The 12,687-nt window shown below is 43.0% G+C and overlaps 2 protein-coding genes across 6 annotated transcripts in view; one reads left to right on the plus strand and one right to left on the minus strand.

Annotated features, from left to right (window-relative positions):
* The window catches only part of LOC117751853 (nephronectin), a 5,613-nt gene extending 4,984 nt beyond the window's left edge, over positions 1 to 629 (minus strand). For 3 of the 5 annotated variants that reach the window (XR_004611925.1, XM_034568844.1, XM_034568843.1), the window contains exon 1: positions 427 to 629. Coding sequence is in view for 2 of the 5 variants with exons in the window: in XM_034568844.1 (XP_034424735.1) it covers positions 427 to 503 (77 nt within the window). In the remaining 3 variants the exon portion in view is untranslated. Of the gene's footprint in view, positions 333 to 426 lie in introns of those variants that run through there. The other 2 variants (XM_034568846.1, XM_034568847.1) reach the window with 1 other exon arrangement.
* Positions 630 to 1,676: 1,047 nt separating this feature from the next.
* On the plus strand, positions 1,677 to 9,802 carry LOC117751838 (atrial natriuretic peptide receptor 1-like). Its single transcript, XM_034568823.1, has 23 exons — positions 1,677 to 2,347; positions 2,849 to 2,960; positions 3,205 to 3,337; positions 3,479 to 3,611; positions 3,971 to 4,075; positions 4,454 to 4,556; positions 4,745 to 4,890; positions 4,994 to 5,066; positions 5,145 to 5,289; positions 5,536 to 5,622; positions 5,708 to 5,851; positions 6,062 to 6,183; positions 6,453 to 6,591; positions 6,778 to 6,826; positions 6,909 to 7,010; positions 7,185 to 7,304; positions 7,426 to 7,519; positions 7,719 to 7,806; positions 8,136 to 8,275; positions 8,567 to 8,719; positions 8,815 to 8,913; positions 9,218 to 9,309; positions 9,398 to 9,802. The coding sequence occupies exons 1-23, from the start codon at positions 2,117 to 2,119 to the stop codon at positions 9,587 to 9,589; spliced, it is 2,802 nt and encodes a 933-aa protein (XP_034424714.1). The 5' UTR covers positions 1,677 to 2,116; the 3' UTR covers positions 9,590 to 9,802.
* The last annotated feature ends 2,885 nt before the right edge of the window (positions 9,803 to 12,687 follow it).

Raw genomic sequence — 12,687 nt, forward strand, 5'->3', positions numbered from 1 at the left:
GATTTCCCAGAGTTGTGAAGTCGTCAAGTGTTAAAAACATAGACGCTGTAAACATGTGTTGAGTTTATGTGTTTAAACAACACCTTGACTTCTCTTTGCAATATTTACATCATAACAAAGAGAAAAGAAAAAGGATCAGATCAGTCAGGAACACATTTTTTTGCACAATGAGTTTGAATAAAAACACAACAGATGTATATGTAAGTGTACTGGTCTCTGTAGTGTCATATTTAAAAATTAACATTGGTTACTCATTGATATTACAAATTAAAGCAGGTTATTGATGAAAATTTATATTTGAAACTTTTAAAAACATCTGTAAAGAATTAAAATGTCTGAAATCATTGTTGTTAAAAAACTTTATTTATAAAGCACTGTATAATAAAAACTTTATTTGTATAGATGAAGAAAGAGTTTTTTTCTGACCTGTTAGAATCCAGCAGCTGAGCTCTGCTCCATGTTAACAACCAGGACAGAAGAACCAGGCTGACCCGGGTTATCATCTTCAGCTTTAACCCGGGACCCACGCAGGTAAGAGAGGTGGGCCAATCAGAGACCAGCTCTTCAGGTCCCGGTACCGGACAGGAGAACTACCGGTCACCGGAAAGATCCGACATGAAGAGTCACGCGCGGTTAAGCTTCCCCGATTCCGTTAGAGATGACGTCACACACGAAGCTTCGCTCGCGGGTTCTGACGTTAAAAGACACGCAACTTTAAAACAAAGAAAATAAACAAAACCGAACCGCGTGCTCGTGCTCGTGCCCGAGAGGATAGCGCGCGACCCAACGTTCAGATGGAGGGAGTTCTCAGAGGATTGTCCTCATGCACGACGTGATCGGTCGAGAGAGAGAGAGAGAGAGAGAGAGAGAGAGAGAGAGAGAGAGGAAGAGAGAGAGAGAGAGAGAGTGCCTGTAGGAGAGACGGAGAGAGAGAGACAGAGAGAGAGAGAGAGAGGAAGAGAGAGAAAGAGAGAGAGAGAGAGAGAGAGAGAGAGGAAGAGAGAGAAAGAGAGAGAGAGAGAGAGTGCCTGTAGGAGAGACGAAGAGAGAGAGACACAGAGAGAGAGAGAGAGAGAGAGAGAGGAAGAGAGAAAGAGAGAGAGAGAGAGGAAGAGAGAGAAAGAGAGAGAGAGAGAGTGCCTGTAGGAGAGACGAAAAGAGAGAGACACAGAGAGAGAGAGAGAGAGAGAGTGGAAGAGAGAAAGAGAGAGAGACAGAAAGATACAGAGGGGGAGGGAGGAAGGGGAGAGTCGTTAGTTTTTTCTTCTTCAGTATCTGACTGTAAACAAGTTCGAAAATAAACATGTAAATAAAAAAACAACCAACAAGAGATAAACGATCTATCTATCTATCTATCTATCCATCTATCCCTCCATTCCTCTCTCTCTCTCTCTCTCTCTCTCTCTCTCTGTGTAATGACATCATGTCTTCAGGAAACAAACAAACAAAATAAGTCAAAACTGAAACAGAGCAAAGAGCTGAGGTCCTGATCAACCAATCAGGAGTCAGTCTCAGCTGTCAATCATGACGTCTCGGCCCATTTTTCTGACAGTTTTTTTTGTTTTCCTCAAAAGGGTTAGAACCAATAAATATTGTTCTGTCATTTTAAATGTTTAATACCTTTCTGTAACTGTGACTGTCACGCAGCACATGACACTTTACGACATCTGCCATTTTGTTTTCACCAGAGCCCGTCTGTGTGCGAGCGTTGAATAAAGTTAGCAGCTGCCATGTTAGCCTGATTTACATGTGCCTGTCGCACATCTTTAACTGACCAATCAGCACGCATTAGCATGAGCAGAATGCTAACGAGATATGGGCTAAATCTCCCTCGAAGGGACAATTTTTTCATTTCAGTTCTGATTCATAATCATCACTATATTTGTCGTTATTTAAATGAATGGCGTAAATAATTATTATAGCCATTCAGCTCCGTCGACTTTACTTCATCGAGGGCCACCTTGTGAGCGCCCTCTAGGTGAACTGCAGCCAATTTCAATGTTATGGTATTAGCAGAGGACAGTCTCTGAAAAAGGGTTCGTGGTAAAATGAGTCCAGGGGTCAGTGCAGTAACATCATCCACCACTAGAGAGCAGTGAACATTACAATCAGCTCCATGTTAAAGGTGCTCAGCAGCAGGGTGCCATCTCTCTCTCTCCTTCTGGTTATTCTCTCCTACCTCGCTCGACCACCTTGTCTCCTGCAGCTCTGCTCATCACTCAGTCTGGACTCAGCAGCTCGGACGCTGCACATGTCCACGACACTCGTCTGTCCACTCGAGACAGAGAGAGACACAGAGACGTCATTCAGCTGCAACATGAAGAAAACGGTTTGGTTTCTGCTCTGGGTGAGACATCAATCAAACATGTGCTTTTAACTCTTAATTCATCAATGAGATGTTAAATGTCAGATTTTAAGTTTTGTATGAAATGTATTGATTATTATTTTGTGTTTAAATTCAGGGTATTTAAACATATTTCAGGTTGTTATCAGTAAATGTAACTGGAACACTGGTTGAAATGCTGCATTTTAATTGGAAGTTGTGGCTCTAAAATGATTTTCCGGTGGTTTCTGCTTGATCGTTAATAAATGACAAAAACATTATAAATTTAAAGAATTAAACTGAAGTAGGTTCTGTGAAGAGGAAAGTGATGGTTTCATTCAAGTCTTCACGTTTGATTATTTTATTCATCAAAAAGATTCCAGACATTTGCTTTTCATATTTTTGTGGAGTCCTAGAACAAGAAACCTGATTTAAAAACCTCACATCAAATAAATTCAGTTTTAAATGACACACACGATATTTTCCTCCTGATGACTCCCGTGTGTTGTTTTGTGTTGGCACCAGGTGTGTGTTTGCTGTATTGCTCCGACATGTTGTTGGCACGACTTGGACAACAGCGAGTACGACTGCTGGCCTCTCCACAAACCCAACGAATACAACATGATCGACTGTGGAGGTGACACGAGTACACACTATATATTATATAATAGTTGTACTGTATTTTATTGACAAATACGTACACTACTGGGATACTGTTTTAATAACAATTACATACAATACTGTATTTTGGCAAGAAAAACAGATAACACTTTATTTTGATAATAAATACATATGATACTGGTTTTAGAGATAAATACCTGTTTTTAAACCACACATAAATGAGTTGGGCTGGATTGGTCAGTGCGCTGTCTCTCACTCAGGTCTGGAGATGGCCTGGATCGTCCGTCCCCCTGAGACGGTGAAGACCGGCGAGGTGTTCAGCGTCACGTACTCTGTCACGGCTCAGGACTCTTTCTACCACTGGGCTGTTGAAAACCACATCTTCACACACAGGTTAATGCGCCTGTTTACACTTGTTGATGAATAATTAAAGTGGATGAAAGACTGGACCTGTAGATTCGACTGGTTCTGATCCTGGTCTGGTTCTGATCCTGGTCTGGTTCTGATCCTGGTCTGGTGTGTTTATATGTTTAGCTCCATCGTAAACGCCGAAGCAGCTCGGAGCTTCTGTGAACATCACGACTGTCCGGCCAACTGGAAAGACGCAGATGGAGAAAACTGCTGCATTCATCACGCTAACATCCACTCCTGTCCTCTGGGACACATGGTACACCAGTATCTTTTCTTCATTTTTAGCTCATGCGATGTTTCCAATAAAAATGTAAAAAGTATTCCTAATTACAGCTGATGAACAAGCCTCGAAACTAGTTGGTTTGAATTTAGTTCAACACCCAGGGTCTGCTAACGGTAAAAGGCAAATACCACAAATATTAGCGCTGTCATATCTTCAAGTCGTGACCTGTTTCTCTTGAGATGTACGAGGTAAAGTACCGGAACCTTTGACCTGAACTCAAGTGCAGTAACTTCTGTATGTCAGCAGGTATTCACCCTTCAACCCGAACCCTAACCCTTGACTAAATGACATTTTGAAAAGACATTAAACTAATAAACTAAACGAACTTGCAGACATCCGAGAGCATCTGTGGCCCCTGGATTCCTGACGATGGAAAAATCTTCACGCACACCCTCTCTACGTCCGGCAAGCTGACGCAGAGCAACTGGACGGCTAAAGTAAGTTTATTTAATCTGTATCGTATTTAAAATTTAAAATCTCTACAAAACTTCCCAGAAGTCTTAAAACATTAGAGGAAAAGCTCAACAAGTTGGGAAGCAGACTTCGTCACTTTCTTGCTACGAGTTGGACGTCCAGATTGAAACTATTCCTACCTGTTTCTACGATAAACCGCTGAGTCTCTGCAATAAAGAAATTGGTGCTTGGTACATTATTCAATAACTTTAGAGTAAAACATGCTCATGTGCTTTACTGTCCTAATGTTAACATCAAGGTTTCAGGGAATGATATTTCAAGAGTAGGGACATGATTCGGGTTTGAAAAGACAGCTAATTTGTAGAAGAGGTATAATACAGGGCCATTGGTTTGTCTTGCAGGTGGTTTTGGTCCATGCTGGTTTGACGTCCCTCATCGCTCACATTCGAGTTGGTCAGATGCAGGTTGCTCTGGAGGCCAAGAGCACCGTGTTGCCTGCTGTTGGTTTGTTTGTTCCTTCTCTATCTGCCTGCATGACTATAGGGAGAAATACCCTGAGCATCACCAGACTACCATCTTACAGGGAACAGAATTTCAGCAACCACGAAGGGTCATATTACCCTTTTTACACGGTTCCAATAGTGTCCCTCCTCTAAACATAGTGTTGACATTCGTTTTTTCTCTGCTCAAAGTTTGTGGTGACGGTGTCTGTGAGGAGGCGGAGCTTTGTTCCACCTGTTCAGCTGACTGTGGCGAATGCCCCATGACCCCCACCACCAAGCTGGCCATCAGCTTACCACTCAGCCTGCTCTGCCTCTGCCTCATACTGACCGCCGTGGTGCGTATTCACACGTCACAGTAAACATGATGTGCTTAAACAAATGCACCAAAATGCTCAACACCAGCCGATGAATACCAGTCAAAGCATCTGTCTTGTGCAGTGGCTGAAGTACCACAAACAGAAGCTGCTGTGGGACGAGAGCTGGATCATCGACTTCTCCACAATAAAACAAGGTACCGAAATGATCCAGGTCAAAACGGTTAGAACGGCTTGAAACTGAGAAACAACAACCCCCCCCTCTCTTTCTGTAGATCATGAAGCTCGTATGACCATGGGCAGTATCATGAGCGTACCGCAGGGGAACAGCGACAGTAACACCAGCTGTATAACTGCTCTCAGCTCGTGCACGGGACAACCAGGGACCCGAAAAACAATGTTCACCTGCACCGGGATATAGTACGCCACTTCATTCATTTATTATATTCATCAGGGTCATCAGCAGAGAAATTATGTATCAGGAAAGAGAGATCAGGAATCATCAAAGTCTGTCATGTCATCCATCTTTATTAATACTCTATGATAGCATCTTACACCCGCAGGTCATTAGGGAAAAGTCTACAACACCTTTGCATGACAAAGAAAGCTGGATGGTATTTATATTTATTCATATTTGTAAATGTTCACGCAAATTTTCTCCTCCAGTGACGGCAGGACAGTGGCCATCAAGAGGATTCAGACAAAGACTTTCTCTCTGTCCAAAACCATCAGACAGGAAGTCAAACAAGTCAGGTAACACACAAGCAAACACTCGTCAGACGTCCCTGTTTAAAATGACCCTGTCTTGTATTTTAGTTCTGTCTTTCTCCGTCTTTAGGGAACTGGATCATCCAAACCTCTGTAAGTTCACTGGTGGGTGTATTGAGGTTCCAAATGTTGCCATAGTGACAGAATACTGCCCCAAAGGAAGCCTTAACGATGTCCTCCTGAACGAGGAGATCCCGCTCAACTGGGGCTTCAGGTAAACTCGATGACACTCTGACTTTTTTAACATAAAACCAACATGTCTGGGAAAGGCTCCTATTAGCCAATATTATCGAACTGGCTTTAATTTACGATATAAGAGAATGAGGATTTCCACTAATATCAAAGAATTTATACGTAACCACACCAGGTGATCTGTGTAAGAAGTTTTTAAGTTCTGTACAATCCGACTGTGTTTGTCTGCCAGGTTTTCTTTCGCCAACGACATCGCCAGAGGGATGTCGTATCTCCACCAACACAAGATCTGCCACGGTCGCCTCAAGTCTTTGAACTGTGTCTTAGACGACCGCTGGGTTTGTAAAATAACAGGTAGGAATGCTGTCGTATATATGAGGATGAATTAAATCTACACAGTTTACTTACATTTTTATTTTTAAGACAAAAAGCGTCTGATAATTTGAGATAAGAAATGACTAAAATATAAATATATATATTGTAGGAATTCAGATTCAAAATTTACTTTAGAAGTACTTATAGTGTAAAACATAATAGTTTACTAAACATTAAAACTAGGTTAATGTCACTGTGACGTTATGTTCTGATATATTTTATGATTGACACGTGGTCCGTCCTGCCAGACTACGGACTGAGAATGTATCGCAGGGATGATGGGGCGGAGCCTCTTTCCACCTATCACCAGAGACTGCTGGAGGTGTACATGCCGCCCGAGTTTCAAAACTCCAACATGGAGCCGACGCTGACCGGAGACGTGTTCAGGTATCACACCTATTCTGTTCTTTGTCACTTTACAGGACTACGGACAACCTAACCTCTCCTGAAATGTAAAAAGATCACATTTATATAATTAATATATAGTAAAAAAATAACAATTCTCCTCTGATACATAAAATACAAATACACACGTTAAAAATTACACTGTGCATCATCTGTATTTCTTCCCAGTTATTCCATCATCCTGCTGGAGATCGCCACTCGCAGTGATCCCGTCCCCGTAAGTCACTTTTTTTTATCTTCATTCAGAAAAGAGACATTAATAATATGAAGGAAATGTAAATTAATGAAATACTTTCCAGGTGGAGGAGTCCAACCTGGAGTGTGCCTGGTGTCCTCCTCTACCTGAACTCATAACCAGTAAAGCCGACAACACCTGCCCGTGTCCTGCTGACTACGTGGAGGTACCAAGGTTTATTCTTAAATCATCTGCTATCCGTTTTATTGTGTTTTACTTTTTATGTTTCTATTTGTCTAATAGTTTTAATGTTGACATAATGAACATATATGAAAGGTGTTGTACAGATAGAGCTTGATTAACTTCATCTTGATGCCTTTTGTCCCTTGTGTGTTCTTAGCTGATCCGGCGATGCCGCTCTCACAACCCCGCCCACCGACCCACCTTTGAACAAATCAGGAAGTTTGTTCACCGGATCAACCCGGTCAAAGTCAGCCCAGTGGACATGATGATGAACCTGGTAACATCACATGTGTTATAATCGATTGTGGATGTGATCTGTATTAGACTGAATGGGACAATATAAAAAAATGATCATTGGTTCTGGTTCTGATATGAAAGTAAAACTCGGCTTGTTTCAGATGGAGAAATACAGTAAACATCTGGAGGTGCTGGTGGCCGAGCGAACTCAAGACCTGATGCATGAGAAACAGAAAACCGACCGGCTGCTGTACAGTACGACCGTTTGGTTTCTCGTTTCATTATATATATTAGAAAGGTCTTGTTTTGATAACCTGCTCAAAAAGCTTATGAAGAATCAATCAGTAGTAATAGTCACACTTTCTTCTTATTTATATATATATATGGCCAGATTCTCTCCTGTAAAATATTTCCTGGTTAAATGAAGGTTGTATTTTCGTGTTTTTTGTTGCAGGTATGCTTCCGAAGCAAGTAGCTGATGATCTGCGTCAGGGGAAACCGTTGCAGGCTCAGAGTTACGTCAGCGCCACCGTCTTCTTCAGGTAAAGACAGAAGGAAATAAGAGTTTGAAGACAGTCGTCAGGATCTGCAAATTTCAAACGAGACATAATTTAGAATCCTGTTACAAAAAATGTCTCGTTGGACATACTAGACACCTTTCATCTTTTTATGTTACCTGACGGCCACCATAGGTTCCGCACCACTAGATGGCGCTAAATCCTACACAGTAAAACTTTAAGTATGTTTAAAATACAGGACTCTTTCTTATTGCGTTCACAGTAGGGCAGTAGCCTTGGTGGAGGTACGGTTACACTGTGGTATTTGTACTTTGACCAAGTCAAGACTCTGTGAACCCTTCTTGTGTGTGCAGTGATATCGTGGGCTTCACGCAGCTCTCCTGCAGCAGCACTCCTTACCAAGTCGTGGATTTCCTCAACAAACTCTACACAACATTTGACGACATCATCGACATCCACGACGTCTACAAGGTGGAAACCATCGGCGACGCCTGTGAGTGACACCACCCGACCGTAAACCCATTTCTTTATGTGAACACTCCTGTGGCTCCTTACCCGAACATGAAACTGCATTTTGAGGATTTGTCCCCAAGTGAGGACCAGAGGTGTCAAACTCAAACTGGTCCTCACAAAGATAGACAAACACTTTCATGGTCACAGTTTTGATTGGCTCACCAATGTTAGGTGACTGGTTCTGTTTGTATTGAGGTAGATGAGGCTAATACTTAGTTGAGTGGATACCCAACTTGAACCCGTCCGAACAAAAATGTGTGTGTTTGCTTAGACATGGTGGTGTCCGGCGTGCCGCTGGAGAACGGGATCCTCCACGCCTCGGGGATCGCCAGCATGGCTCTGGACCTGGTTGGCGTCTGTCGCACATTCAGGATCCCTCACAAACCCAACATGCAGCTGCAGATACGAGCTGGGATTCACTCCGGTACGTGCAGGGGGGGGTTGAAAAAAAAAAAAAAATCTAAATAAAGTATTTAAACTATTTTGCCCGACCAATGACGCCTGTCTCCCGCTCTTTAGGCCCGCTGGTTGCGGGGGTTGTAGGGACGAAGATGCCTCGTTACTGTCTGTTCGGCGACACAGTCAACACAGCGTCGAGGATGGAGTCCACCAGTCTGGGTAACGTCTTTACTGTCGATGTTTCAAACTTCATTTACCTTTACTGTATCTGTGATATGTGTCGAATATATGACGAGCATTTAACATAAAACGCCGTCCTGCAGTTCGACCAGAAGGACCACAGAGTTTTTCAGCCTCTGAATCAGAAACTTGTGTAAACGCTGCTGACGTCACTTTAGTTTGAAAACTCCAACACCCAAGTTCTCTGTTCCATAGTTCTTGTGTAATCCTGCTGACAAACACACAAACAGCACTGAAAAGGTCAATATGAATTAATAGTTAGAAACTGTCTCTGTCTTCGCAGCCCTAAAGATCCAGTGCAGCTCCAGTGCATTTTACCTGCTGGAGGAGATCGGCGGCTACGTGCTGCAGTGCAGAGGAATGTTGCAGGTCAAGGTGAGTCATTAGGCCCCTCCCTCCTCCACCACGGTTCGGACGCTGGCAGCTGCCCGTTAACACTCTGGGTCTGTCTTGTCGCGCCCAGGGGAAAGGTGACATGGTAACGTACTGGTTGGAAGGGAAGAAGACGTCTCTGGTCTCCAAGGACATCAGCCAGGACGCCAAGACGACCAAAAACGTCAACATGGAGACGGAGACCGGGATGGAGAAAGAGCGGGAGCTGTATTCGTCCATCCCGGGGTTTCTGAACGACGACTTGCTCTTGGATCCGGCCTGATCGCTTCAGTTCATCATGAGTTTGTTGAGTTAAGCTGAAAGTGCAGACGAGTCGTGTGTTCGTACGTTCCATTTTGCTTTGCTGATCAAACTGTACATTCAATGATTCTTTAAACTTTCAAACTTTGACTTTTAATGATATTGAAATTTCATTCGATTTTTTCGGCACAAAAAAGGAATGAAATGAATTTAAATTGAAGCGATGGAGCATTTCAATTGATAAAATATCTTACATTCATCTCAATGTTTTTATTTTTCTGGGAGTTTTGATTCATTATTATCATCAATGGATCAAATATGATACAATTTAAAATTGTCTCCTGGAGAATCATCAGAAAACTGGTTGCATGAGCATCTGCGCTGACGTGTTGTATAAATATTCATGTCGCATTGTTGAGCAGATGTATGAAGTGAAAAGACAGAGATGGGGTGGGGTGGGGGGTGGGGTATCTGTTAGCAGCCAAGATGGCCGACATGACAACAGATGGACAAGAGGACGAGACCTGAGAGATAGTTTAGGGGGAATACAAAACTGAAACACTTAACGTAAATCTTTACTAATTAACAAGATGATGAAATTAAAAGTGTTTGACAAACCAAGCTGCTGTGATTTTACGTATTTATGTGATTAACAAAGAACTGCAGTGTGTGTTATGTGGGCCCATCTGCACGAGAGGTTCTAATACGACCACAGCTGCAGAGGGCAACAGAAATGTGGGTCAACAAGTTGGTACCACTGACGTTGGATCTTCGAGGGTTCATTCTAGGGGGGATAAAAATCCTGTCACCACCAAACAGGCGTAGACCAGAAACCTCTTGATATTTAACCACAGCTTAAAATCTGAGACTTCAAACCGTCTGGAGCCTGTTTCTAAAACATGTGATCACCATTAAATATCTCCATTACTCAAAATATAACTATTATAGAAGATTGTTTTTATTAATCGTTTTCGCAAAACCTCTTTACCAGTCTGTTTCTATCTGAATACCCCACCCTGACAAAAATGTCCCCGGGCCCGAGCACAGCACAAGCAGACAGAGGACGAGCAGAGGGAGCAACGATAACCATACTTTTAATTACAGGCGACAGGGAGTGTGTGTGTTTGAAGTGTTTGTGGTAATAGAATGAGTACTCAATTCAAGAGCCTCTCCTCTCTCTCTCTCACCTCTCACATTCAAGCTTTAGTGCACTCGCCCACTCTCTCATCGTCCGTTCCGCAGCGAGCATTTACATATCTGAGGACACACACATCAAACACATTGTTATAAAACAAGTGTGTGTGTGTCCGAGCTTTTAATTAACGAATACATCAGACAAACACCTGCACACATAGTTACAATGAGCTGATGTGTTTCTGATGTCACCACTCCTCATGACTGGAAACACTGGTTTATATTACACTGGATGAAACTGAAGCTTTTTTAACCGATAAAAAAAATCTAATGTTAAGTATGAATCAGAATTATGAACAAACATAGGACATAATATAAAATAGCACGAAATTCAACTTCTGTTTTATAAAATTCTATTTATTTTAAGAACAGGAAACATGTCTGTCTCTCGTCAGGAGCAGGACTTTCAGGTTGAAGATACAAATAGGGGATGGTTAGCTTAGCATGGACGATTAGCTTGTAAAGGTGCATGGTGTCAGCGTGAGGTCAGTGCAGGTCAAAGTGCTTCACAAAAATCTGATGAGCTGCAAATGAGACAAAACATTCAGTCGAGCTCATTCCTCCAAAAACAGTCAATCAATTCAATCAAGCTATAAATAGAGCGTAAATATCAGTTCTCTAAACGTGTCTGATTATTGTCATCAAGATCCGTGAAACATTCTCTGAGAAATCTGTGAAAACGTTGAAAAACTGACAACAAATCATCTTTAAATACATTTTAAAAGATAAAAATACGTTTTAAAAGTGGGTGAAATAGAATGAAATTTACAACATAAGCTGTTTTCAGACACGAACTCTGTAAAATAGTGTCAGGACATTTTCTGGAGTTTGTGTTTCTCATGTGAAGAAGCCGCGGGAGATGGTCCGGGTCACTCGTCAGGAGAGGGGTGGAGCCTGGGCAGAGCCGCAGGAGGCAGGACGTGACGTCTGCAGTGGAAATATCAGTGTTTTTGTTTACAGCTCGTCCACACCGGCGTCGGCCCTTATTGCCAAAAGCTCTGGAATCTCCTGGTCTTTCTAAGTTGACGTCTTTGTCTTCGTCTCTGTCTCTTGCCGTTTCCTGCAACTTGTGTGAGATATTCAGGGTTGATCCTCATCACCCAAATCCCCTGAGTGTCAATGTCTTTCCAAGTAGACGTGGCGAAGGTCCGGTGCACCATCAGTCCTGCCGGAGGACGGTGGTCCGCTTCTCCAGCAGCCAATGAGCTGCTATCCTGCTGGCGTAGATGACGTAAGACCAGGACAAGACCACAATCGCCAGCAGGACCTGAGAGACAGAAAAGACACATGGCGTTAACGTGTGTTCGGGTAATCAGATTACAATCAAAGTTTGATCACATTACAGTTCAGGTGTAAATGATAATAAACAGAAGAAAACAGAGAATAAAGATCAAAAGTAAACATCTAATGTTGCAGACAGTCCTTAAACTGCATGGCAGTGATGCTGACTGGTTGCTAGGCAGCAGTCAGCGGCTTGTATGACAGCTAAGAAGATGAGGGCACTGGCTGGAGGCGAACTGGTGGTTGGCTCGCTGTTAGCAGCTGGTTTAACTAAAAGGCAGTAACAGGATGCTAACTGGTTGCTAACTGGTTACCAACTGTCCGTTAACCACCAGTTTACCAGCATACCAGCGAACCGTTAGCGGCTAGTGTACCAAATAAAACCAACGTGCAGTGGCTGGATGCTAACTGGTTGCTAGGTAGCCGTTAGCAGCTGGTTTTAACACAGGTTTCCCTGACCGGACAGCGACACGAAACAGAGTGAACAAAGCACCGCGGAGTGAATCCGGTCCACGGTTCTTCTGCTGAACGGCTCCATCTTCTGCTTCGGTCCAGGTTGGATCCACAGAAACTTGTTTACATCGCCGTGTCCCCTGCTACTTCCTGGGTTCAGCTGACGACGCCAGCGCCCCCTGCTGCTCCGGA

This window comes from Hippoglossus hippoglossus, chromosome 18 (genome assembly GCF_009819705.1).
Source record: "Hippoglossus hippoglossus isolate fHipHip1 chromosome 18, fHipHip1.pri, whole genome shotgun sequence".
In the NCBI taxonomy this organism is placed as follows: domain Eukaryota; kingdom Metazoa; phylum Chordata; class Actinopteri; order Pleuronectiformes; family Pleuronectidae; genus Hippoglossus; species Hippoglossus hippoglossus.